This window comes from Myotis davidii, unplaced genomic scaffold, assembly GCF_000327345.1.
Source record: "Myotis davidii unplaced genomic scaffold, ASM32734v1 scaffold265, whole genome shotgun sequence".
Classification (NCBI taxonomy): Eukaryota; Metazoa; Chordata; class Mammalia; order Chiroptera; family Vespertilionidae; genus Myotis; species Myotis davidii.
The window spans coordinates 1,635,664-1,661,874 of record NW_006296627.1 but is presented as its reverse complement, the minus strand read 5'-3'; the positions used below and the strand labels follow the sequence as shown (position 1 = coordinate 1,661,874).

The 26,211-nt window shown below is 40.7% G+C and overlaps 1 protein-coding gene across 3 annotated transcripts in view; it reads right to left on the bottom strand.

Moving 5' to 3' along the window:
- The window catches only part of TTC17 (tetratricopeptide repeat domain 17), a 76,862-nt gene that overhangs the window by 6,116 nt on the left and 44,535 nt on the right, over positions 1-26,211 (bottom strand). For 2 of the 3 annotated variants that reach the window (XM_015569492.1, XM_006772238.2), the window contains exons 17-22: positions 20,828-20,998; positions 12,760-13,019; positions 12,155-12,308; positions 8,727-8,847; positions 6,701-6,860; positions 5,495-5,578 (exon numbers count right to left, since the gene is read on the bottom strand). In XM_015569492.1, coding sequence (XP_015424978.1) covers positions 5,495-5,578; positions 6,701-6,860; positions 8,727-8,847; positions 12,155-12,308; positions 12,760-13,019; positions 20,828-20,998 — 950 coding nt within the window. The remainder of the gene's footprint in view (positions 1-5,494; positions 5,579-6,700; positions 6,861-8,726; positions 8,848-12,154; positions 12,309-12,759; positions 13,020-20,827; positions 20,999-26,211) is intronic. The other variant, XM_015569493.1, reaches the window with a different exon arrangement.

Sequence of the window (26,211 nt, the reverse complement as noted above, 5' to 3'; positions counted from 1 at the left end):
TGAGGTTTTCATCTTATCTATTTGAAAAAGCTCTTCATATATTCAGAAGGTTGGTCCATTGCTGGTGACGTGAAGTACAGATGCACTCGCTCAGTTTTCGAAGCCCACCTGAACTGATGGTGCTTATGTGACGTCGGTTTTCATTTCTACACAGTCCAGTGTATTTATCTCTGATGACATCTGGATTTTCAGTGGCAGTTAGGAAGGTCTTGCTTATTTCAAGGTTATCAATACGTTTTACCGAACTTTTAGTTTTATTTTTCCTAAAATTTTGATCCATTTGAAATTTAACTTGGCTTAAATAATATGTCTCCAGTTTATTTTTTCCAGATGGCTACTCAGTTGTCCTAATAATATTTTATGGATAATTCATCTCTCCCCACACTAAGATTCTGCCTTTACCAAAGACAAAATTCTAGTACTTAATTGAGGTCTAATTTTGGATTTTCCTATCTATTTCATTTGCCCGTTTTGATGGATGGTCTCTAACTCCCAGCAATTACAGATGACGCAATCAGAAAGCTGACCATGCTTCCTAGCTTATTTTGTTCTCCCAGTCTAATTTTTTGGTAATTTTATCATTCTTCATTGTCAGGGCATATAACATTTCTATTGTCTTGTCACCCTATTGCCTACCTTTGTTTGTGTATTGGTTCCGCAATTAAATATATTAATTGATCACTGACATAAACTTTTGTGTGGTTTCCCCAATCATCTCTGGTTGGCTGAAGTTCATCTTTTAGTAGTTTCCCCCAGAAGAATTCACAGGAACGACAGTCTCTTGATATGGTTATGGACTGACATCTGTTCCTCCAAAATTCGTATTTGAGGTCTCAACCTCTAGTGCTAGTACCTCAGAATGCAACTTGTATTTGGAGATAAGAACTTTAAAGATGTGATTATGGTAAAAGAGGCCATTTGTATGGGGCCCTCCTCCGGTCTGACTGGATCTGTATGAAGGAGTTACAGGAGAGGAAGAGACATCCCAGGGTCAGGGTAAGAAGGCATGAGCATGTGAAGAGGCAGCAAGAGGACTGCCATTTGCAAGCCAAGGAGAGAGGGCTCAGAGGAAACCAACCCTCCTGGCACCGGGATCTTGGTCTTGTAGCCTCCAGAACTGTGAGACAATAAATTGTTGTTTAAGCCACCCAGTCAGTGGTATTTTATTATGGCAGCCCTAGAACATTAACACAATCGTATATGTTCAAAACTTTCTGTCTGCAGCCTTCAAACTTGAGGGCCAGCTGGCTGGATATAAAGCCGTGGCTCATTCTTTCTTTCCTTGAATATTATGTTGGCGTTGCTCCATTGCCTCTTGGCATGGATGGCTGCTGCAGAGAAATCTGAAGCCAGCCTAATTTATTCCTCCTTCTTAGTGACTTCATACCTTGACTGGTTTCCCTAAAGGGTTCCTTTTTAAAGAAATACAATTAGCTCAGCAGGCATGGCTCAGTGGCTGAGCATCGTCCTGTGAACCAGGAGGTCATGGTTCAATTCCCGGTCAGGGCACATGTTCAGGTTGCAGGCTCAATCCCCTGTGAGGGACGTGCAAGAGTCAGTCAATCAATGATTCTCTCTCATCACTGATGTTTCTATTTCTCTCTCCCTCTCCATTTCTCTCTGAAATCAATAAAAATATATTTTAAAATATATATTAAATAATACAATTATCTTTCTTCAATGCTAATACTTGACACATACAACATCACATATTTATATAATTACATATAATAAATATGTAATTATATAAAATATACACTTATGCTGTAAAGCACAAAATAATGAATATCCCAGAAACTGCCACCCTATCAAAGAATAAACTTGCGTCTACCAACGTGTTCTTTTTTTTTTAATATATTTTATTGATTTTTTACAGAGAGGAAGGGAGAGCGATAGAGAGTTAGAAACATCGATGAGAGAGAAACATCGATCAGCTGCTTCCTGCACGCCCCCTACTGGGGATGTGCCCGAAACCAAGGTACATGCCCTTGACTGGAATCGAACCTGGGACCCTTGAGTCCGCAGGCTGACGCTCTATCCACTGAGCCAAACTGGTTAGGGCTACCAACGTGTTCTTACACTATTCCGGCCTCTGGCCTCTTCTCCAGAGGCACACACTATCCTAAATGTTGCTCTATATCAAGCAAGTCAAACTCAAAGGCTAACACGGGCCAAATAAACAAGTTTTAAGTTTATGTGGGCCACAAAAAAACAAAAGCTTCAATTATATTTGCTGCTAATATTAGTGGAGAGAAATGGTATGCCTGCGTGTAAGGTGCGTAAGGGAAATGAATGCAACACGATTACAGTAATCAGTCATTAGTTGTAGTTCGTTATTAATAATTATGTATAGCAGGACATTGCAAAAATTAAGTTATGAAATTTTTATTAAAATGTTTCTTACATACTGTTGTATTGGCTGGGCCGTAAAACTATTCGTTGTGGGCTGCATGTGGCCCACGGGCCGCGAGTTTGCCATGCTTGCTCTATATCATCACTAACATTTCCATTATCACTTTTATTATAGCCCTCCAATTGTAGTCATGCTTCTTGCTTCAAGGTTTATTTTTTTCTAACAAGAGTGTACCTATACCAGCTTTCTTTTTTTATTGTTTGCACTGTATATTATTTTCCATCTTTGTACTTTCAACACTCTGTACCCTAGCATTTAAAGTGTTTCTCTTATAAGCATATAGTTAGATTTTTTTAAAAGTCTATTCCATACTAAATGCTTAAATTATATAATCTTTTTGTATTTAACTACTGGTATACTTGGCTCTGTATTTGTGTCCTATTTTCAAGCCTTTCTTCGGATTGTTTACATTATTCCATTATCCTTCAATTACATTACATTTTAAAACCATTTTTAGTTGTTAGACTGCAGCTTGAAACATGCATTTTTACTTATTATAGTCCAATGCAAATGATTACTTTTACTACTTGGCTGATCCTAATTAAACCTTAGGACTTTAAACTCCACTTCCCTCCCATCATGTTACTGTTACCATGAATTTCAGTATATATAAAACTGAAGCTCCTCAGGGTATTACAGGCCTTATTTTGTACAGTTATGTCATTTACTTTTTCCTTTCCAGTGTTCTTTATTCCCCCTTGCATGTTCCAAGAACTCCCTTTATTTTTTTTTAAAATATATATTTTATTGATTTTTTTACAGAGAGGAAGGGAGAGAGATAGAGAGTTAGAAACATCGATGAGAGAGAAACATCGGTCAGCTGCCTCCTGCACATCTCCCACTGGGGATGTGCCCGCAACCCAAGGACATGCCCCTGACCGGAATCGAACCCGGGACTCCTCAGTCCACAGGCCGACGCTCTATCCACTGAGCCAAACCGGTTTCGGCCCAAGAACTCCCTTTAATTCTTATTTCAGTGCAGGTCTACTGGTGTTGAAGTCTCTGAATTCCTATTTGTTTGAACACATCTTTATTGCACCTTCATGCTTGGAGGATATTTGTGCTGGTATAGAATTCTAGGCTTGTTTTCTTTTCCCACCTTTAGAGATGTCAACTGGCTTCGGGATTCCATCACTTCTGGTGCGAAGCTGTCAGCCTCGTGGCTCCTTCGCGGGGAACTGTGGTGGAGTAGAGGCGGGCCACACATGCTGTCACTACGGCCAGGCGGAGGACATTCCCCCTGCCTTGGATTGGAGAGGCCCTGGCACTCGCTTGGACAGAGTGGTGCTGCTCCAGGGCCTGCACAGGCAAGGAGGCTGATGCTCCCGCCTTTGCTCTCGTAGAGCCCGGAGGCCCTGTGTAAACAGGTGCAGCCAGGGTGTGGAGAGACTATGTGGAGGGAGACCATGCCCAGTGGTGGCCTGGCTATTCCAGCCACTCTGGCTGAGGCACCGGACATGTGGGTAAAGCCTGCTTTGGTGGCAGCCTCACAGGAGGCTCCATGTCTACAGTTGTTGCATGAATGAAGCAAAGTGAGTCCAGAAGAAATGCCCAGCTGAGCTCAACTCAGACTGCAGAATGTTGAGCAAATAAGAGTTCTGTTTTAAGCCAGTAAATTTTGGGCCGTTTTTTTAGGCGGAAGCAGCTGAAATAGTATTTGGGATCAAGAATGGAGTGTGGCCATGACGAAGTTAAAATGTGTTGCATCAGTCTGGGGAATGGTTGTAGACATCTGTTGAAGAAGCAGCCGTGAGACTCGTGCAGGAGCTGGACGAGCACCGGCACTGGCTGCTGGAGGCTGGAAGGAGGCACTGCTGCCTATTGGCAAAACACAGCGAGGCTGCATCTCTCAGTACAGAAAAGTACCTAACGCAGTTGTGGGCCTCGGGGGAGGGCTTGCAGGGAGAGTACTGAAGGTGACAAACAACAAACGGTTTTTTAAAAACCATGTGTAATGTGGTAGTAACGGAGAGCAGAGCTGAGCGAGGAACTGTGTAGTTTTCAAGCAGAATTTTGAGAAAATGCTTTCAATCTGGGACTTGCAGAATTAGAAAATGAAACTTTATCAACTGCCAGAAACAGTCCGTACTCTGAAAGTAGGGGAAATGGTGACATATGTCCAGAAGGATTTCAGAATGACACGGAACAGTGACTGCTACACGGTTTCAGCTTCCTCTCCTTTAAAGTGGTGTGATTATACTATTCCTATTGTACCGCCACGTCAGGCTGATCCTTTTAATCACGGTATTCTTCAATATACATTGGAATGAAGTAGAGAGATATGGAACCATAAAGTAATTAATTTTAATGTAGAAAACTGTGCTCTCTACATCAGCGATTTTCAACCCCTTTCATCTCATAGCACACACTAATTACTAAAATTCTGCAGCATACCAAAAATATATTTTTTGCTGATCTGACCAAAAATAGGTATACTTTTGATTCATTTACACCAGATGGCTATTGTTGTGTTGGCTGTTGTCTTTTTATTTTTTTTTTACAATCTAAGGGAAAAGTGGTTAGTGCCCCTGACTAAATAGTCAGATGTTGCATGTTTCATAAATTCTAGCAGCACAGCAGTTGACAATCATTGCTCTACATGAATCTCACAGAGGCAGCAGAGGAGCAGTCTGGGAGACTCGCATTCTATTTTCTGTAGGCTGTATGAAAATGCAGTTTTCCAAATATTTTATTTCAATTTCAAGAGTAACAGGTATTTAAAGGTGTGTTTCCCATCCACAATCTGAAATACCTAATATTCTGTAACACTGGAACAGCTGGCTTGTTTCACGCCGAGATTGCGTGGTTCCCAGGACCACCACCTCTCCACCCCCATGCTGGAGAAAACCAATGAGGTAGTTTTCATCACAGAAGGTAAGTAAAGCAGCAGAAAAATGCTAACCCAGTGATGAGAAAAGTAATGGAAAAATGACTGAAACGTTCTGTGTGGGGCTATTTCACATTGTCCCCTTAGTTACCAAGTGCCAAGTAACTAACAGAAGAGGTAACCAGCACTGAGTGACAAATAATCTGGAAAGGTTAGAGGGTGGCAAAACCCAGCTTCTCTACTGGGTGACTTACCTTTTCCAAAACTTTGGCAATTCGGGTGCCAATTTGCTCAAGGGACTGCTGTGGATACTGGTCTTTGCCGAGATTTTGTAACACCTGGCACAGGGAGGAAGATGGTAGATTAGGAGTGAAAGCGAGGCAGGGTCTAGACAACACTGCTGCTGCTGAATTGGGCCCTAACCCACAAACGCAAGCTCTTTCCCCAGGGCACAATCTGTGGTCCTATTGGTAAGGCATTTTATGGAAGATGCGTTTAAGGCCATTATATCATCCCTTCAGGCCTCTCCGAGTTAACAAAAATTATAGACACGTAAAACACATTCATTCTAGCAACGTTAGAAAACAGAATAAAGAAAATAGAAACTGTTTATAATCCTGTCACCCAAACATAACCACTGTTAATATCTTTACATATATCTTTCCAATTTTTCTGTGTATACACATATTTCTCTTACAGAATATGGGATCACACTGCATACTGTCACCATTTTCACATAATAAATTTCTTCATGTGACTAAATGTATTCCTATACATCTTTCTTAATGATTCCACTTTTTACTATCACACATCTATACCAACATTTATGTAACAAATCCTCTATTGTTGGACATTTGTGGCACATTTTCCCAATTCTTTTTGGTATATTCTGGGTCTGCCCTCCTTTCTTTCCTTTTTCAGAATGCCAACAGGAGAATGAACTGCCCCAATATTTCTTGGGGAGCCTCTATCTGACAGCAAGCAGAATGCTACCTACCCCGAGCAGTGAATTAGAATTAAAACTGCCTGGTCATAGAAAGAAAGCGTAAGCTCAGTCCTGGGCCTGAAAGAATCAGGCTTAGCCTAAAGCCACTGAAATGACAGCCAATGAAAAAAAGGCAAAAAAACATGGCCTGCCCTAGCTGGTTTGGCTCAGTGGACAGAGCGTCGGCCTGTGGACTTAAGGATCCTGGTTTAGATTCCAGTCAAGGGCACATGCCCAGGTTACAGCTCGATTCCCAGTGGGGGCGTGTGCAGGAGATAGCCCATCAATGATTCTCATCACTGATGTTTCTCTCTCTCTCCTTCTCTCTTCCTCTCTGAAATCAATAAAAATTATTTAAAAAGAACAAAAAACCAAAACAATAAAACCATCGCCTGGCCATAATGCTTCCTGCTCTCAGCTGCGCCCCGACTGAGGGCTAAAAACTACAGACACGCTGAGTGAAACGAGCACTCACCTCCGTGAGCTGGCTCTCGCCGGTGTAGTGCAGGCTGGCTCGGTTGGAAACCCCGTGCAAGTGGTCCAGGGTGTGCATGCTGGTGGGGAGATTGCCATTGCAAAGCGGCTCCATCGCTGGCTGCTGGATTGGAGTGGCAAAATCTATGTGTTCCGTGATGCTGGAAATGGAAATGACCACATTAGCCATGAAACATTTGACTGGGCGGGAAAAGAGTGCTAATAATCAGCTGATCATGACTTCTATGTGTTATCAGGATTGCCTGGAACCACAGACTCTCAGACTGGAAGAGACCTCTCATGACACCAGGGTGAGGACTCCAGTGCCTGGCAATAACCGCCTGTTGAATGTATGACTCAGGATCCATCCCAGATCAGAGGGGCAGTGCTGGGATCTGAGTCCTGTGCTCAGGGAGGTCCCGGCCCCCTCAGCAGCTCCTTCCTGTGCTCCCTGGAGCCGGATTTGCTCACTCCTACTGGCCACTTTCTCTCACTGGGAGGGTTTTAAGCCAGGTGGGTTTTCTTCTAGGGTTTCTTTTCCCTGGGTATAGAAAATGGTAACTAGCCACAAGTGGTTCCTTTTATTTTCCCTTTATGACAGAAACATACTTGTCCCCACAGAAGTTTAGACAGTAAATTTTATAGAAAAACAGCTGTCCTCTGTATCTACATTTAAATATAAGTATTTCCCTTCATGGTCCCCAAGTGGTCATTTTCCTGCTATATCCAGGCTAAATGTCATGCACGGTCATATATACTGATACGGCAAACTGGCATTGCCAAACTTTATTTCTAGCTATTTAATGCCAGGGCTATCACAATTAATAAAACATACCCAGTCCCCCGATTATGGTCCTCATAGTTTTGTGAGTGACTTAACTGTTGCAGATGTGATAAGTCATAAAAGATTAAAAACATGGTACAATGTCAGTGCCACACTATAGGAGGGTATCTATTTCCTCTATGTGATGGAGGAGGGAGATAGTTAGTGTGAAGAGTTAGTTCCCCGAGGAAGTAAGATTTAAGCAAGACCAGAAGGATGAGTATGCATTAACCAGGCAGGGAGAAGGTGGTGAGGGCACAGCAAAGGAGATACCCCGTATGAGGGCCCTGCTGGGAGAGAGGACAGAGTTGGAGATGGAGGCACAGGAGCAGATTTACAGTGCGGACCAGTGTAAAGAGCAGTGAGAAGTAGAGAGTTTGAAGAACTGACTTATAACTGAGGAAGAATTCTGAGCACTGTGGGGAGAGCGGATTGAACAGAGCCAAGAGGAAATAAAGCAAGAGGACCAGCAGCAGACCACCACACGAATGAAAGGGGAGATGATGGTGATCTGATTTAAGGAGGCAGCAATGGAGCTGGAGAAAAGAGATGGTTTTGCAAAAAACTCATTGGGTAGAAATGATAAGTGGTAACTGACTGGATTCGAGGGGTAAGGTGGAGGATTGTTAAGGATGACTCCCAAATTTCTGGCCTAAGCACTGCTAGAGGCACTTAGTAGGAATAAAAACTAGAAAACAAACTGGGAGACGTTCTGGGAGTTCACCAGTCAGACAAGGGCGATTATAAAGGCTTAGTGGTAAATCTTGGGGAACGCCAACATTTGAACGAGTGTCTGAGGAGGAAAAAGAAGTTCTCAGGGAGGCAGCCATATGTTTTGGAAGGTGTCTAAGGTGTCTGTAAATCCAGATTTGCCGCAACTCCTTTTTCAAGTGCATGATGTCAGTGAGACTATATGTTTCATGCTTCTAAAAGAGAGGGACCCAGTCTTCAATTCTAAGTACATCTGGGTAAGTTACAAAAGTGTGGGCAAAGGCACTGAGAATGGCTGTTCAGTGCACTGGCTGTGCCCATCTGTGGGCTGTGGTCAGCAATGGTCATCCTCTGAACCACCAACTCTTCCTGCCTGGCTAATGCACCACCTCTGCTCACAGCTTCTGACAAAAGGGCATCACGATGTCGCTGAGGCCCAGGGCGCTCACTGGTACCCGGATGCCAGGGAAAGGGAGAGGTTTAAGATACTCACTCAATGTTTTTTGAAGAAACTGCAAGCCAGGTACTCACGATGGCAGTCAGCTCTACCCAGCGCAGTTTGACGCACTCGTCTGGGCTGGGCCATCCCAGACTCTGGTAGTCACGCTTTTTTCCTGGGAAAGAAGCATGTTATTAATGACACGGTTGCAAAGGAACAGCATCCAGCGTCTCATGCCTTGGTGATTACTTCACCCAGACTGGTGTTTTAAAGGTGCTGGTCATTCTTCTCGTTTTCAGAATTTCTACCACATAGAGAGCTGTCATTCACAGCAACGGGAAGAAAGATCTCTCTGAGCAAAGCCTTCTTCTCCACGATAGAGAATAAATGAGTCCTTCACTGAATTCCAGACTAATCAACCTGAGAGAAGGGTTAAGATGTTCTTCAATGTTAACGTTCGTACCAAACTTAATTTTCAACCCTCTGCATTTTGATTTTAAAGACAACTCTGACTCAGTTAGGAAAAACACTCCTCTAAAGTAGGTTTCTCTACCTGGGCAGGTGAGCACTGTGGGCTGGATAATGCTTTGTTGTGGGGACTGTCCTTGCATTGGTGGATACTTAGAAGCATCCCTGGCCTCTACTCACTTGATGTGATAAACAAAAATGTCTTTGGATATTGCCAAATGTCCCCTGGCGGCAGGGGGGAGAGAGAAAGAGGGGGAGGAAAAAATCAGTCCTGGTAGAGAAGCACTGGGTATAGAAAAGCAGCAGGGTGGGGAATAATGATGATATGAGAGGCTACTTATTTCCAGAGCACTTACTGTGTGTCCAGGTCCTGTGCTAAGTGCTTTACATTCACAACTTCATGAAGCAGGTATTTTTTTTAAGGAATTTAAAGAAAATATTTATTGATTTTAGACAGAGAGATAGGGAGAGAGAGAGAGCGAGCGAAACATTGATTTTTTTGTTTTGTTCCACTTATTCATCCATTCATTGGTTCACTCTTATATGTGTCCTGACCAGGGATCAAACCCACAACCTTGGTGTATCAGGACCATGCTCTAACCCAGCGGTTGCCAACCGGTGGTTCGCGGACCTACTAGTGGTCTGTGAGGTCCGAAGGTTGGCGACCACTGCTCTAAACAACTGAGCTACCTGTCCAGGACCATGAGGCAGGTTTTAAACCTCATTTCTCAGGTGAGAAAATGGAGGCACAAAGATATCAAGTAACTTTCCCAAGGCCACCTGGCCAGGAGATGGCAGGGAGGACTGCATATCCAGGTCTGTTGGCTAGCATGCAGGCCCTAATCACCACGCTATTTAAAGCTATATAGGGCCTTTACAGCTCTGTTTACTGATACCCTTCACAAGTACTACCTTTTGGGTATAGGCCCTTTACTTAAGTCAAGTCCCCAAGAAAAAAGCAGAACTAAGTCTTGTCTGGAAAGGGTTCTTCTAAAGGAATTATAATAGAATGGACAGGAAGGAGAACTGTGGTTCTGTACAGTTCTTTTTGTACTATAGGAATTCATCCACAACAAGAAATCATTTGATGTACAGGCAGGGCTTTAGATTTAGATTTTAATAAAATGGAAAAGAAGTTTGGAAGAGTTTTAAATGAACTCTGTTTAAATTAATAACTTAAAGACTTAAACCATATGTTTTACAATTAAGCTTATTTTTCTTTTATATTTAAGAAATTCACTTGAAAAATACTTGCTGAGCGTGTATTATAAGGGACCGGGAATTGTGCTGAGACACGAAGGACACAGTGAGAAATGATAAGAGAGCCTGACCTCGTGCTCCCAGTCTAATGAGGAAAACAAACACCAGCAAATCATTAGGACACGAGCGGATAACCGCTGGAGTGAAGGTGCAGAACGACTGGACAGAGGAGAGAGCAACTAATTCTGCCTGAAGGTGCCAAGGAAGAGTTGGCATCTGCGTTTGAAGTTTAAGAATGAGTGATATTTTAGCACCTCTGAGGTGGCATGAGGGCACGCCAGGCAGAGGGAACAGCATGTGCAAAGGCAAGGAGGTAAAACTAGAGCATGGTTAGTTCAAAGAATGTTGCTGAAGGGTAGAGAGGCTGGGTTATGAAGGGTCTTGTACACCACACTGGAAGTTTGGACTTTGTCCTGCAGGCAGTGGGGAGGCTTTGAGCCCACATTTCTCCACCTTGTTCACATGATATTATAAGAGGTTCTACTAAATGCTTTGCTAAATCCAGTTCTACTATGTCTATTGTCTATGGCACTTCCCTGGTCTTCCAGTCTAGGAGCTCTCACCAAAAAAAGAATGAAATTAGTTATGCATCAGTTGTATTAGTTCTTAGAAAACCTGCAATGGTCCTTAGTGATTTCTACTTTACCCCCATGGACTCACAAACTAACTGTTGCATAATTTGCTTAGGTCCAGCTGGCGTAGCTCAGTGGTTGAGCCATGAACCCAGGAACCAAGAGGTCATCGGTTCAGTTCCCAGTCAGGGCACATGCCCGGGTTGTGGGCTTGATCCCCAGTAGGGGGCGTGCAGTAGGCAGCCAATCAATGATTCTCTCTCATCATTGATGTTTCTATCTCTCTCTCCTCCCTTCCTCTCTGAAATCAATAAAAAAATATATTTAAAAATATAATTTGCTTAGAACTTGGTCAGAATTCATCATGAAGCTTATTACTTGGAGTGGACAGAATCCATATTTATTTGAAAATTGGGATACAGTCTTCTCTTGTCTCTTCCATGCTTTAGACAGGGGTGCGGAGCCTTTCTTCTGCCAAGGGCCATTTGGGTATTTATAACATCATTCGTGGGCCATACAAAATTAGCAAGATAAAAATTAGCCTGCTATATTTGGCCAAACATTTAATTAACGCACTCCTAATGCCTTGGCAGAGCCAGACTAAATGATTTTGCAGGCCTTATATGGCCAATGGGCTGGACGTCCCCACCCCTGGCATTTTTCCTGGGGAATATTGCTAAAGCATTTATCTAATACTTAAAGAGATACACGGCACACAAAAATGTTACTAAGTAGTAAATATATATTGAGCCCTATGTGCCTGGTTCATTTAAAGCACTTTACATGTATGAACTCATAATCCTCACAAACAACCTACAAGACAGACACAATTATTATTCCCATTTTATAGATAAGGAAAATGAGGCACAGGGAACTAAATGGCAAAACTGGTGTTTGAGCCCAGGGAGTCAGTCTTAAACCCACATTTTTATATATTAACCTAGACTTTCAAGTTAAGAATCAATAGGATATTTAAGCTCAAGATAACAATAGAAGCCAAATAGCCAATGGTAAAAAAGTGAAGTAAACTGTCAAAACAAACTTTTTATATCAATGACTGGCTTCTTGTTCACTTAGCCCAATTACCTTCTCGTCTACTTTAAGTCACAAACATATCCTTTGTGAGAACCGAGATAGCAAAATCTGAAGGAAGAAACTGGCATATAAAACATTCCACTTTACCTTGTGGCCCTGGAGATGCCACCTTTGGGCCAGTGATCTCCAGGTTTGCTTGGGAGCGATGTGCATTTTCTGCTTGATTGGATTCTATCTTTTTCCCAGGGGGTTTTTTATGGTCTCCTTTGGGTTTTTTCACACGCTTGACCTGGAATGTGATCTGGGAAATGGAAACATGTTAGGGACACATGAGACCAATGATCAAATCTGTGGATACTGGCTTTAAGGAAAACCAGTCCTGTGCCAAGTAAGGTTAAGTTTTTTCCTTCAGCTTAATTCTTAAAGGTCTAAATAAAAAATGTTTAGTGAAATAAAAGTAGTAACCTATCTTTGAAGAATGTACAGAGGAAACTGAAAATTAAGATGTCTGTATATAAGGGCTTTGAGTGTGGCCTCACTCCCATCCCATTTCCTCTCCTTCCAGGAAGAGTTGGCAATACGTAAGTCACATGACATGCTTCCTGCACTACAATTCCAACGTGAAGGCTGACTGGAGTGTGGAGCAAAGTAGTGCCATGTATCCAAGAGAAACGTCACACTTTAAAACTAGGAGCTCCCCTCCCCCAAAGATTGCGCTACAATTTGGTAAGAATTGAGTTGGCAGCTCTTACCCATTCTGTTGCTTCATCGTCTTCACTTCTGCAGTCTCCATAGCAAGAGCTTTTGGCCACTCCATCCTGGGGCCCTTTCTTCAGTACCCGTATCCCCTGCAAATCCAGACGCCGCCCTTTCATCTCTAGTGCTCCCCCAAAGCCATCCAGAGGCCAGGCCTGTTGAAATTCATCCACCAAAGCCAAGATCTCTTCTGACATTTTGGTTTCGTCTGCATTCTCTATCTCATCAGAACCATTGCTTTCTTCGACTACTGTACCTGGAATTCAAGTGCCAGCATGTTATTAAAAATTACATAGCATTTACTCAAGTGGTTGAGTGGCTCCAACCTTGCTTTTTGAGAAAAGTTTTGGCTCTGGTTAGAGGCACTTCTCTAGCCCACTTTCATAAAAATGCTATTCGGCATCTTCAAAATCCATAATAAAATATCATCTTTATCATGTAGCATTGGTGAAGAGCAAGATGGCAGGCAGTCACAACTTATGTCCCTAGTGAGCAGGGGGATGGCTATTTTATATATGTATTTTTTCCAAAAACACCAACTTGCTCTAAATATAAGGCACATATGGCAAAGATAGTTTATTATGTTATTTAATGTGGGGTTCTTCAGGCTTTATTCAAATAGCATGTGAAATACCACAACTGGATGTCCAGATCACATAGTCTAATTGCCTTAAGTGAACAATGATTTGTTTAATGGGAAATTATCCTCATTCCACATGAAGGTTCCCATTTTCACTAATGGCTGATACAAGAAATAGCTAAATGTAATAAAATAGCAATTTTTTCCTAGAGTGGTTATGAAGATATTACTTGTTATGTTGCTCAAGTTTCTTACGTAAAGACTCACTACAATGGCTGAGTAAAGATTCTTTCTCCTGAGAAGTCATTACGCTTCCATTATTATACATTGAAGGTTACACAACCCTAAAAGTTCCCTCTATGCTTAGCTAACTAGGAAGGTTAGGGGGAAATTACTTGAGTTTCTTAATAGAATGTCTTCCTTAAAATAAATTATTTACTACTTACGTCATTTTGAATTAATGGCTGAATCTTATGTTGTGTGTTCTATGCAAATTACCTCTAATCCTTTTTGGAAGTAGAAAGGGTACAAAAATGAACAACAAACTGAAATGTCTGCTTTTGTAATATGTACTCACTGAAAACATGAGAGGTTGGAGCTGATTGCTCATAAAATGCTAGTTTACATTATTCCAGTGATCTTCACTTGGTAATTCTAGCTTGTTCGGTGATTTAGAACATGGTATTAAAAAGATGGTCAGGAATCTCATATCCGTATCAACCTATATAGCGACTGTGAGTAACCCCTCTTAGAAATACACAGTATTAGTCTCTGAGGAGGCATGGCTAACAATAGCAAAGCTTTGAGCCCTACTCACAGAAGATGCAGGGTCACCCTTACCTCTGGTGGCATCTGTCTCCCATTCCCCATTGTACTCCAGAGAATGGGAAGGTCTGTTGTCAGTACCACCAGAAATCTCTGTTATTCTTTCTTGAAAAAGCTATAGGGTTCTTCTATTTTTAACAAGTTAGTACAAAATATACAACTGTCTTTTTAAGGAAGTTTCTTTTAGACTTTTCTGAACCAATCTGCTGGTTTCTATTGATGATGATGATGATAATGATGAGTGGAGTTCTGAAACAAGTATAAAGTAAAATAGGGGTTTGCAAAAGCTTTTCTTTAGAATATTCAAATAAAAATGGTTGGTTACTTGCCTACATTTGTGACAAATGGTATAAATGCAGGGTTGACAGTTTTAATTTTCAGTTTCTATCTTGTTTGTTACTATGTCCTGAATGTCCAACATTTTACCTGACACATAGTAGGCACAGGATGAAGTAATGGGAACTCAGAAATAATTTGGTTTGTGAGGTCCTGCCTTTTCCTTGTCCTGCTAACTTTTTAAACTTTACCTTTTAATGTGTTAAAGTATAGCCAACCCAGTTCAATGGTGAGCAACAAAAAAATAGGTATGTCTTTAGTGTAATGAGCAGCATTTATGTCATTTACAAATTTCTCAGTAGCTAAGCCAGGAAAGCAGCTGAACAAGGTTGCTATGGGGATCCCAAATAGCAACTTAGAGATTTACCTGTCATTGGACTTGTAGCAACATTGTTGTCTCTAAGTATTCCTCATGGTATTTTAGCTTCCTCTCCTTCCTTCTCCTAAGGATACTATGGGATTGCTTGCACCTGGTCCTGAGAAGGAAAAGGGTTTTTTGGCAAATTTGGCCATAGCCAAGAATATGGGTTTAAACAAAAGTGGCTTTTGGCCAAAGGGAATTAACTGTCTAGTGTATAGCTAGAGTGGCATATGGATGCTGTGTTTGGAAGCCTTGCTTACTATTTAGACAGCATTTATGTTGTTTAGTTGCAAAGAGTTCCCAGAGGTTAATGGTTCCCTGTGCCCTTACCATTAGGTAATGTATATCATTATTTAAAAGTTCTTAAAGAAAGAAGCTTTCATTGATGAAAATCAATATTCAAATAGAGACTATGAAACTTGGTCTCTTCATCCTGTCCTGATCTCCTTCCTCCCTCCCCACTCCCAAATACACCAACTGATTTACTGCTCTGACTTTTATAAATACTATGGCTCTCATCTTATTCCTCTGCTTGGAACTTGCTGCAGGCTTCTGCTGCTGGCAGCCGGTAGGTCTTGTCAAAGGCTGCTGGGGTGGGGTGACAGCAGTTCCTAAAGAACACTACATAAAGGTGAGGAGGAGGGAGATCATAAATGTGCTGAGTCAGAAGAAAAATAAACCAGTCCTCATTTATCTAGAGCCCACTATGTGCCCATCTACACGTATGAGCAATGGAGGTGGGAACAAAAGGAATAGGAACCGGAGGAATCTGACCCTGAGGAATTAAATGAATTTATAATCAAGTTGAAGACACAAAACTATACATGTTAAACACCAAGAGAGCAAGTACATTTAAATACTTTTTGCAAGGGGAAAAAAATATTTGACTGTAGTCACAAAATGCCTCCTAAAGGAAGGCAGACAATATGTGGCAGGATTTAGACAGAATGGAGGGCCAGGGGACTCCCCAGAGTGACAACACTAAAAAAGCATGTACAAACTCACATACCCATACACACGGACAGATACAGGCATAAGGCAGGTACATATGCAGGCACTACTAATTTCAAACTAACTAGGACAAAAAGTGTATATAGTTGCTCTCAGCAGATAAGAGACTTAGGGGAGGTGGGAGACATTGAGGATGTCTGGGAAAGTCTGGAAGAAGATTCCTTGTAAAGAGAGCCTCTTGTTGGCTAAGCAGAAGAATAACAAGATGAGAGTCATAGTATTTGTGAAGGTTAGAGCAGTAAATCAGTTGGTGTATTTGGGAGTGGGGAGGGAGGAAGGAGAGCGGGACAGAGGATAAAGAGACCAATGAGAAGGGTATTTCAATCATCTATATAAGAGTTATATAAAGGGTGGCTGATTTAGGGTGAGGATAAAGGGACTTTTAAAAGGAGGGGAAGAGGTATGTGAGGAAATTTCAATGGAGAAAAATAAAGAATAGGGTAAATTCAAAGACGATTTCAAGATTTTAAAGCTTAATGTGAAACAGTGGTTGGGCTTTTTAAAAAATTATTATTGTTAATGCTCACCTGAGGATATTTTCCCATTGCTTTTGAGAAAGAGTGGAAGGGATGGGGAGAGACAGAGACGGACTCTTCCGTTGGTTGCCTCCTGCATGTGGCCCTGGTTGGGCGGGGGGAGCAAGCCTGCAACCATGGTATGTGCCCTTGATTGGAGTCAAACTTAGGACTCTTCAGTCTGTGGGCCAACACTCTTCACTGAGCCAAACCAGCCATGCTGAAACAGTGGGGGTTTTACTATGTGAATGTAGTTTTGGAATCTGTGACTATGACACAGAATGCTGTTTACTATAAAGACAATGGAGTTAGAAAAGGGCAATATGATAAAGCATTGGGATTTGTGAACCCAACTGTAACGAACTGGGCTCAAATTTTAAGAGTCTAGCAGCCATTTCTACACAGGGGTTTCTCACGCAAACTGCACTTCAGGGAGAAGTCTGCATTAAACTGCCTGCCTGCACTGTGTTCCTGCCATCTCAGCCAGCTCTTATAAAGTTCTTGGAGTCCTGGTTCAACCAATAGAACTTGGGCTTTCCCCATCCAATTGGAGCTGTGCAGCTCCAAGCAATCAGAGCAGCTCTATTCTGACCAGTCAGGATCAATCAAAATGTAAGGATTTGGCGTCCCCATTTGTGTGAGGACAGATCAATCAGAGACCAGGGGCAGGGACTTTTGTCCATATAAGCCAGCTACCCTCTGGCTCCAAGAGTGCACTTTCCCTTTCCACCAAGACTGCATTTCCCTGGCTAGATGCCTCACCAGAGCAGATCAGTGCTGTATCACCAAGGAGCTCTTTGCACTGAATAGTTTCCTTCTTCACTGCACCCCAAATTGAGGATTCTTGTTGATGTTGAATGGGTGCCACCATCAGTTGACAGATTTTGGATGCTTACTCATTAATTTTTTTAAAACATTTGTTGCTGGGTCTCTAACAATGTGCTGAAGGCCTGGAATATAATAACTCATAGAGCTTATAGCCTGGGCTAGAATGCATGGAGGAACATATCTTCAGACATTACTCAATAAGCAGTTGGAAATATAGAATTGCCAGGTTTGGCGAGTGGTCTGGAGTGAAGCAGGATCTCAGGTTTTAAATTGTGCTTGAATCAAGAGGAAAAAGTAATATTAGATGTGCTGCTTGTGGGGCAGATGGTGTGGTATAAACTGAAAACACAGACTGAGACCCCTGCTCTGTTATTTTCTTTATCTTCATTAGCCTGAACCATTTCTATATCGAAGAAGGGAGAATAAAAATTGTGAAATGAAGGGACTATGAGCACCCACAGTGAGGCTTCTAATGAGTTTACGGTGTTTCACTTGGATGAATCCTACCTCAGAGCGCCAGGAGAACTTAGAGTTGAGTTTGCGCCACGTTAGGTAGCCTGTTAGAATCACAGGGACTAGGGGCTCTGATGAAGAGAAGCATATGCTGCCCTGACTAAAAAAGAGAAAGAAAAAATGGGGGGGGGGGGGGGCAGTAAACAGAAAGAAAAAAAAGGAAGAGAAAAACAAGTCCAGTACAATCTTGCCATGTTTGAGACTACCTGGAGATTCACGGTTAAGCCTGGGCACCTCCATTTAGGAGATTTTCAGAGCAGAGCACATTCATAGAAAAGTGAAAGGACTCAGCGCAAGTACTTACAGACACACATGTAAAGTTATAACACACACATGCCCCCACACACATACACACACATGTCCAGATACTTAGACTCATCTTTATTCTGAGATTGTCTTTGTACCTTTTTGACATTAAAATGTTCTTTGCATTGTATAATGGTGATGACAGATTCTACTTTTCTTTAAAAATGACCTTACAATTGAAAAATAGAGTTCTAATCAACCCCTAATTCTGAGGACCACAGGCAGGACAGTTTACGGAATCAGAAGGCCTGAGAATAATTTTAATTATGCTACCTACTGAATATCGTAGGCAACGTATCTAAACTCACTAGGTCTCAATTTTTCTCATCTATCAGATGGGCTTAGTAATAAAATCCATAAGGTTAATACATAATTCATAATACTTTGTAAATTATAAGTACCACAAAAAGGTAGTGATTATTGTAACCGTTTATGGTTACTAGAGAGGTTACTAACTTTTTCCTTCATTTGTCTAAATTCTGGGAGTACCTTCTTCTGAAATTCCCCTAGAAACTGAGAAGTCCATGGAGACTGCAATTGTACCAGTTGGCATGTTCAGACCAGTGGGCTTCCTAAGATGTGGTCATTGGAGACAGAAACACTCCATTTTTTAATACAAATAGTGTGTTATAATAAAAGCCAAGCATAGACATTAAATAATTATTGTATTATACCTTTGGAGGAACTTCTAAAAAGTACAAATAGTAAAACTAGTCAAAATCATCGTCATATTATAGATTATGAAGAGGAATCCACACCAGGAGACAGTTTGCACGATGCTGAAGGGACCTGGGACACCTAGGCTCAGCCAGGGCAACCGGACTATAGTCTCAGTAGGCGATGGAACAGAACTCAAGAACGTAGGCACCAGGTTATAATCTGTCTTAAGCAATGATGTGTTCAGAAATCAGGGAGACCAAGAGCAAGATTTTGCTTTTATTTTGAGTTGTCCTAGGAACAAAGACTCTAATTTGGTAGTCATGAGTATTCTGGTCAGTGGGGAGTTGTAGTGCATTGAAATAAGGGACTGTTTTTATAAACTGAATAAAACGCCCCTGAACATGACTCAGTTTCATTTGTGTTAACTGTAAATTTATCAAGCAACCTCTGATGTCCATTTGGTCATGTGGGTGCCTGATGCCAGAAAGAGACAGAAGTCTGTCAGGTACTGGAGAGGAGTCGCTTCCTTGTAAATGAATAAATGACCATCTGTTTTAAGAGCCAATCTCTTTTGAGTTAGTAAATGGGAGGGAGTTTTCTTAAAGCCCAACAGTTTCTGGTAGTACTGATGAAACCAATTTTCTAAACCTGCAAATGTGAAGGTCACAACTTCTCTTTTGAGGTCTAGATTGCTTCTCTTAGAAATCATTTTTTAATATACAATTCCACTTGGGAACAAGACTGTGTAATTGGTAAATATGTTAATCTGACCTATATAGGAAGGCAAATGCCATGTTTTATTACTTTAACGAATATTTATTGTACACAGGAATATAAAGTTACATAAGACATGGTGTGTAAGAAGCTTATAGTCTGATGGGAGATAAGACATACAAGCGACTAATATTGTATGACATGTGGGTTGACAGAAAGTGGAAATAAGGCAGCAACTAAATGCTTGGAGTCCTTTGTGAGTGCTTCAGAGAGGAGGTGACATTCTTATTCCTCCTCTCCTACTTCCCTCCCTCCCTTCATCTCTCCCTCTCTAGCTCTTTACATAGACTGAAGTAAGAGACTAGAATTTAACAGGGAACCAACCTAAGAGTCCACTCTAACAGCCCAGGCAGAAATGAAGAAAGTCTGACTTAGGCAGGGGAGAAGGAATAAATGAAGATTTAGGCAGGGGAGAAGGAATAGATGAAGGTAAGATTCAACTGGTCTTAGGAGCTGACTGAGTATAGTGGTGACTGGATGAGTTGCGATGCCATTAACAAAGCAGGAATACAGGAATTAGAAGCCATTCAGGAAATAGGGTGAAAATGAGGACAAGTTCTAGTTTGGATATGTTAAGTTTTAAGTGTGTGTGGCACATCCAGATAAAGAGAGTACTAAAAAAGAAGAAATGAAATCTAGAGTTTCAGAGAATATCTTAGTTGAAAATACAGATAAGGAATCACTGGTATACTCAAAGGTATGTGAAACACCACGAGATAACAGAGGAATAAGAAAAGAAGACCAAGGTGAAGATCCTGGATAACTTAACAAATAAGGGGCAAAGTGAAAGAAATTGAAAAAGATGTCTGAAGACAGGAAGAGAGCCAAGAGCAAGTGATGTCCCAGAAGCCAAGAGGAGGAGGGAAATTTAAGAAGTGGGGACTTGTGCATAGTTCCAAATGCAATAAATTTTGGTTAAGTAGGGTAAGTATTAAAAACAAGTCAGTAATTTTGGCAGTTATGGAATTGACTCAAAATGTGGTCACAGAATGGGATTTTAGGAGGGGGGCCTGGTAGGTATGCCATTATTCCAAATCTTTACATTTTTTTGGGTTAGCTTCAAAACAACTTATCTTGCTTTTTTTTCAATGACTTAATAGACTAATGACATTAAGAAGACTGGTACATAAACATATTAAATGTGTTCTAGCAAAAGATAGTGAGGCAGAGAAAAAAGAAAGAAATGTGAAGAGCGTTTTCACATTATAGTTTGTCTTCTGCCTCCCCACTGGAGGGTCACCCTCGTGAAACTACAATGTAATAAAAGAAGGAAACAAACTCTTGAGTAGAGAAAAGCCTTAGAGCCTGAGAGTTGATTTTACCCCAGAAGCACAGCTCAGGTCAAATCAACTTACTTTCAAGTCTAAGCACATCTGAGTCCCTCCCTGAACTCTCAACAGAGAGCACAGGGTCCTCCTCTGTGCCTGTCTCAGAGGGCTCTTCTTCAGCGGCATCCAGTGACTGGGCGTTGTCAAAGTATTTCTGTTTGTCATGGTTGTTGTCCGGGGTTTTCTCATGACAATTACCTCAATGACAAGAGACACAGATACAGCATATTAGAAACATCTCTCTTCTGCAGCCAATGGCTCAAGGTCCCTAAGCATCAAGAGCAAAAAGGCGACAGTGTCAGTTTTTTCCAGCAGAACATACAAAATCAGTGATCTGGAGAGCCCAAAGCCAGAACACCCTCTGTGACTTGAGATTCAGCACTGAAGTTCAAGATTCACCTGCTAGGCTATTTGGGGGGGGGGGGGGGGGGAGGTTGGTTTGTAACAACAAAGATCATGTCCCAAGGTCTCATTCCATACATAATGAATGACTTCGAAAGATTTCCTTGAAAGTCAAAAACATAAAAAAGTTTGCCTTCTAGCTAAATAAATCCGGAGATAGATTATAGCAGAGAAATGTAGCATTTTTTGTCTCATAACTTAAAATGAAAGACATATCAAAAGATAAAGGATTATAAATGAAAAATGAAAGACTTACTAGTAAAGAAGGATGGTGGTAGCAGAGTCCACCTTTAAGGCTGCAATATCACAAAGGGGACTTTTTCTTTTGGAAAACAAGTTCTGGTCATGGACATGAAAATTTACTGAAGCATACAACTTCAGATCTTGAATGAAACGAGCACTCTTGGGTACTTAGATATGTATGGTGAGCCTGACCTCTTACATTTTTGCCAGGGAGTTGAAGAGCTTCGACTCCTTTAGAGATTGTATGTTAATATGGATAAAGAGCTGCTGTCCAGCCCCACCTGATGGTCTTCTCTGGTAGGGGAAGTTGTGTCTGATGTAGCAGCGATCTGGTTAGCGCAACCGGTCTTCTCTTCCTTGCTTATATTCCATGCGCATATGGGCTTAAGATGCATGTTCAGTGGAAGCCTATAACTTTCCTATTTCTCTTTGGGTAAGAGTGTATAAGTAATTTCTCTTCTTTACCAAACATTTTAAAATGCTCTAAAAGTTTATTTTCAGAGAATGTTGCCTCAAAGAGATGTGTGTTCCCAATCAAGCTCTTTCTACAGCAGGGGGAGTACAAGAAGTCTCTTTTTGGCTTTGATGACTCCCTTATAGATTCCACATTTTAGGAAAGCACTTCCCATGCCATTTCCCTTATTGTGCCAGGGAAACATGATGGACTCAAAACCTTTCCCAACTCACTGAGTTTAGAGTAAGGGGACTACATGTGTGGGGAGTCACTTTCCATTTCTGCACCATCACACAGTAAGTGGCTGCTCTGGGGTTTGAATCAGTTCTAGCACATATCTGAGGCTACCATATTCATTAAGGCTACATCGAAACAGGATTCTGTTTCAAGAGTGCTTCAGCTCTCAAGAAACTTGCAAGCAACTTGGGGAGACAGACAAGATAGTAAACAATAATGAGATAGCATACTGTGCCAAATAAGTCCTTCAGAGAATAAGCTTTGAGTAGGCAGATCTTGAATTTTGAAGAATAGGAAGGACTTAAAAGGGGAGTCTACAAGAAAGGGAGCTAATATTTGGTGAGTGCTTCCTTTGCGTTTTTTCTTCTACGTACTCCTCAAAAACAGTACTCCGATAATTCTTAATCGGGATATAAATAAGCATGACTATTGAAAGCAGAGAGGAAATAATGATAACAATGATGACGATAATTTTAAAATGTATGTTATTTCCAGCAAATATTCCTGCCTTCACCTTTGGTGAATTAGCTTCTAAGCATTTTCACCTTGACACAGGTAGAGTAAAACTTAACACTACAAAAGCAAAGGACAAACCTTTAATACTGGAACGAGTGAAATTCCAGCTGTTTTCTGCAGTTGACTGCCTCCTCCAACCTTTGCGTCTCTTATTTTTCTCTACTACCCTCTTCTCATTATAAAATTTTAATTGGTCTCATCTTTTTAAATGTCTGGAATATTTTAAAATGCTTCATGAACAATCTAAAATTAATCTTCCTGCACAACCTCAAAACCCACACACCCTCCTAAAGCAAACCTTGTGCATTCTAAGGATGTCTCATCCTCCAACTCAGGAAACGGGGCCCGAAACCTCTGAGAGAAAGGGCAGAGGTGGGGACCAGGGAGAACTGGGTGAGTAAAAAGAAGAGTAAGAAGTTTATGTTCCGATATTTCTTGGAAGTAGGCAAAATCAAACTGACCAAGTAAAAACTATATTCTTTTAAGATGAGAAGTGTTAATATTGATTTTCTTAGGGGGACGGTTAAAAAAAGACTGCTTTAGCATTCTGATATGATTTACATAACTATCTTGGCTAAAAGAAAGCCAAATTGTCTAATTTTAAACCACTCCTTCCAGTTGTCTGAGGAAGAACTGAAGCACCCCAAGAAGAACGAGTTTCCGATCCTCCAGGAGAGGTCTACTCCAGCTCAAAGGGGCACTAAATAAAGTTGCTCACATGGAAAAATATCACTTGTCTCCCCACAGAGATGGAGACTATGTCCTCATTAAAGAAACACAAGAAAATGTTGGAGAAGGGAAAATGGAGAGACACCTACCTATGAAGTAGCAAGTCATCTTCCTTGCATATGACTTATTTTTTGCTGATGCAAAAATGAGGAGAGTCTATGGCTTAGACTAACCTTGAGAGATATGACTTTTTTAAAAGGATTTAAATGAAATGCTTTAGATAACAAGGTCCCAGGTGAAAATGGGAACACTTTTCTGTGCTTAATGCTCTATACTTGCTTGCAAAGCATTTAGCATCTAATTCAAATCCTGGCAGTTTGGTTTTTCAAAGAAGTAAGAGACTGCAAGGCAATACCAACTAAGCATAAAACTCCAAGGAGGATATTTCTGATTCTGGAACTGCTATGAGATCTTAAGACATATCAACATCTTTTTCCGTGCTTAGAATATTATATGCATAAATTGGGTTATTGACATTAACGTATCCTAAAAGGGTTTTCTGGGAAATAACTAAATGTTTAATATACTTGCCAAAGTATAAGTCTTCTAAGGGAAAAAGGCACAATTTCTCCCATGGCTACAGGTTTTCAGAGTGAACTAACTTCTCAGAAATTCCTATCATTTCTAAGATTAAGGAAGTCTCCTATCTTCTCATATGAATTCTGCCTTCAAAGGTCCAGGAAGAATATTTATTTTCTGACTAGATTTGGGTAACCACTTGTTTAAAACAGCATTCTTACCTTCTGAATCTCAAGGTGGTAAGAGATTCCTGGTTGGGAACCTTAGGATTTTTAGGGTTACTTATACTAAAGAAATGCCACAAATAAATTGAGAGGCATGAGAAAATGTTATGAGCCATGTTAACTAGTGAGCCAAGTAAAGCCAATGCCAGGCTCATGTAGGTCTTTCAGCAGTAGAGCACAGTGGGTGAGAGCACATATGGGAGCCAAACTAATTAAGTGAGTTCAAATCCCTTTTAACCTCTTTGTAGATCAGTTTCCTCATCTGTAAATTGAGTTTACTAATAGTATCCACTTCATTGGGTTGCTGAGATTAAATGAGACCATTGCCTGGCACATGGCAGGATGCAAAGGAATGAGAACTTATCCCAACATAATCTCTTTCCACAAAGGCCTTTTAGCTATAGCCAACTCAGAATCTCCAGTATGAGCAACTGGCTCTCAGAAGTTATCCAGATATTTGCCTAATTTCAACTTCCAGAGTGTGTGTGTGCGTGTTTGTGTGAGCGCGTAGATGCTGGAGACAATACAGAGTTTGTTTCCATAAGACTCTTAGAAGAAAACAGCATTTATTTCAGATTAAACTGTTTAGCATATCTAAATATAAATTAATTAGTACATTTATAAATCAGCTTCACAGTCTGTTATGTGCTCTTTAAAGAACATTTTAGGAGATAGTGTGAATTCACTCTTACACTAGAAAAACAGACTATAGATACTACATTCAGTTAAATCAACACTTACCTCTGCTTTTCAACAATCCCCATCAGGCTGCTCCAGTCTGTTCCCAAATCTTACTCTACCATACCATCCTCCCATATAACAAATAAGTGTATTACCCATGTGCCTCTTATTACATAATAAATTTCTAAGACATAAATAATAATTAAACTGATTTGTAATGGGAACTAGAATTCAAATTTTATGTTGTTGAAGGCAAAGTAACAGATGCTAGAAAAATGGTTTTTGTGAATAGTGGAATATTCTAAAAATATTCCTACTATCCCTGTTCTAATAGGATTTTATTTCATTCTAAAGTCTTCTTTCTTCTGCCTGTAAGAAAAGTTACCGTACAGGAAGCATTCGGTACATTGTATTAAATATAAGGTACCTGGGTGGAAAATACAGATAACACTGTCCTTTCACAGACATTAGTGACTTTTTGAGTATGTCTTTCTCTTTACCGTTCCACTCAACTGCACTCAAATTATGCAACTATAAAACCTTTTTTTAAAAAAATAAACAGATAACTTAGAAACACATTGTGTTTTTATTTTATGACCATTTTAGCTACTTCATAATTTCATGATATTTATTTCTCTAGTAAGACAATCTGTCTTTTAGAAAAGGTAGTAAAATAAATCATGAAGTGAACAAAAGTGTATCCTTTAATTGCTCATCATTGCTGTGCAAACGTACTTTAAAATATTAGCAAGAAACCGTAACTATGGGTGGCACATGGGGCTTGGTACCACAAAGAGTAATAGGAGGAAAGAAATCTTACTGGGAACAGATATCTTTATGATCTCCATCTCCAGAGGTCGTGACAGTCCTACATACCTCCTTCCAAAAGGGACATTCCACAAAATAAATTTAAATTCTGCCTTAACTGCAGCCTTACCATATGAACTCAGGCAAATCAACTTACTTCTCTATGCTAGATTCTTTATCTGAAATTTTGAAATGGAGAGCTAATACTGTCCTACTATAAGAGGATTCCTGGGAAACAACATTAATATAGACAAGTAAAGCCGTCTCACCTGCTCTGCCCTGTGCTGTCCTCTACTTAGGAAAGATGAGAAATAGTTTCAACAGAAATAACAGCTCCTTAGACTTGTTCTCATTCAGCAATTCTGTGGCATGAAGTTCTTTGTAGATCTTAAAGTAATGATTATGTACTAACTGACCTTAAAAGTGCAATGCCACCCACTTCATGGGAGAACATATTTGCCAATGTTATATCCGATAAGGGTTTAATCTCCAAAATTTATAGGGAACTCATACAACTTAATAAAAGGAAGATAAACAATCTAATCAAAAAATGGGAAAAGGATCTAAACAGACACCTTTCGAAAGAGGATATACAGAAG